The sequence below is a fragment of the Chaetomium globosum genome, genomic scaffold, assembly GCF_000143365.1.
Source record: "Chaetomium globosum CBS 148.51 scaffold_7 genomic scaffold, whole genome shotgun sequence".
Taxonomy (NCBI): Eukaryota; Fungi; Ascomycota; class Sordariomycetes; order Sordariales; family Chaetomiaceae; genus Chaetomium; species Chaetomium globosum.
In genome coordinates, this window is record NT_165982.1 from 338,302 (window position 1) to 340,011 (window position 1,710).

The 1,710-nt window shown below is 55.9% G+C and overlaps 2 protein-coding genes across 2 annotated transcripts; one reads left to right on the forward strand and one right to left on the reverse strand.

Annotated features, from left to right (window-relative positions):
* Nucleotides 1-171: 171 nt before the first annotated feature.
* On the reverse strand, nucleotides 172-669 carry CHGG_09685 (uncharacterized protein; the record flags this gene model as incomplete). The annotated part of the gene is made up of 1 exon (XM_001227611.1): nucleotides 172-669. The coding sequence occupies one exon, from the start codon at nucleotides 667-669 to the stop codon at nucleotides 172-174; it is 498 nt and encodes a 165-aa protein (XP_001227612.1).
* A 559-nt stretch (nucleotides 670-1,228) lies between these two features.
* On the forward strand, nucleotides 1,229-1,492 carry CHGG_09686 (uncharacterized protein; the record flags this gene model as incomplete). Its single annotated transcript, XM_001227612.1, has 1 exon — nucleotides 1,229-1,492. The coding sequence occupies one exon, from the start codon at nucleotides 1,229-1,231 to the stop codon at nucleotides 1,490-1,492; it is 264 nt and encodes an 87-aa protein (XP_001227613.1).
* Nucleotides 1,493-1,710: the final 218 nt, after the last annotated feature.

The window sequence follows — 1,710 nt, forward strand, 5'->3', positions numbered from 1 at the left end:
GTAACATGAAATACAGACAATAAATAAAAACTAAAAAAGAATATAAAAAATAAATGAATATAAACATACATATCAAACTAGAGTGGCAGTCATTATGGCCCTTACAGTCATTCACCAACAAGCTTAATACATGCTATTCTTGGTTCTGACACACCCAACCTACTGCTGATGCTACTGAGGTCCCCCCTCCTGCCCACCACCCACACCCACACCCTCCCCATCCCCCTCCCCATCTTCACCCTCAGCACCACCACCACCACCACCACCATCACCAACCGGCAACCTCACCACCTCCCTACCCCTCAAACCCTCCCCCCTCGCCAGCGCCTCCAACCCCTCCGCCTGTTCCCACCTCGAACGACTCACATCCTCCACATCCAGCACCTGCACCACCACATCCACCGCCAACCTACTCTCGCGCGTGCCCGCCTGGCTAGCGGCCAACTGCGGCGGCAGCGCGTGGGTGGCGGCCCAGCGCGCGTCTAGCAAGCCCGGGGCGGTCAGGTCGCTGGAGAGGAGGCGGGTTCGCGCGGTGGCGAGGAGGGAGGCTAAGGGGGGCAGCGGGCTGGTGGGCGTGCGCGGGGTGCAGAGGGCGCGCAGCCAGGGGAGGGAGGGGAGGGGGTGGGTGGTGGTGGAGAGGGAGGTTTGGAGTTGGGTGGGGATGTCCATTTTTGGGGGAGGGGTGGTTTGGGGTGTGAGTTTGGTGGTGGGTGTGGTTTTGTTGGGAGTGGTGATGGATTTGGGTTTGGTTGGAGTTTGAGACGATGTGCTGGGGTGGGCGGGTTGTTCTTTGGTGCGGGTTGAGAACCCAGGTTATGAATGCGCTTCCTTTGGGAGATCGGATTTGGGGTCGTGATGAATTTGGGAGGAAATGTGACGATCCTCTAATATATCTCGTCGTATTAGCACATGGTAAATCTCGTGGTAATATTTTCAGAAGAACACACCTTTTTAAAGCCTGTCGACTCATCCACTTTCCACTCGGGATCCGTTAACAATGAACGGTAGTGAAGCTTGGCGTGCGAATCTGTGCCTGGCGATGTTGAAATTTAGTGGAGTGTTAGAACCCTGCAGCGCGGCATCTCCCCGGATTGTTAGCGCGGCCCAGCAGCGGGAGGTCCACTTGTGCCAGCTCAAGTGTCAACTGTCAGTTGTCAGCATTCAACCTCCAGCAAAAACAACAATAAATCAACAATACACGACCCAACTTGGTACCACATCAACCACAATGTCAACCATTGCCTCCCCACGAGACCGACCGGGCCCCTTCCCACGGCGCACCAACTCCTCCATCACGCCAACCTCCTCCTCGCGCCCAAGCCTCGACGCCCCAGCTTCCACCTCAAGCTCCCCCAATCCCAACAACCCCTCCTCCACCACCAGCTACAGCCACCACCACCACCACCAACACCCAGCCCAAACGCAACAACCGCGCCGCCCTCCGCGAGTACTACAACCTCCGCAACAACCCCAACAACAACAACAACAATAACAAGCCCCTCCCCTCCCACACCAATGCCCACGTACCAGTCCGCATCATACAAACACAACATGTCTGCCCAAGGGTACTCAACCCCCCTTTACCACCCTCTCTCCTCCAAACTGGGTAGATCATCAACAAACCAACCCAACTCCAACCAATCAAGAAACTAAACTCTAAGCTTCCGAGCCAAGAGGCTCAAACCATCTCACGTCAGACCAGGGTCACAT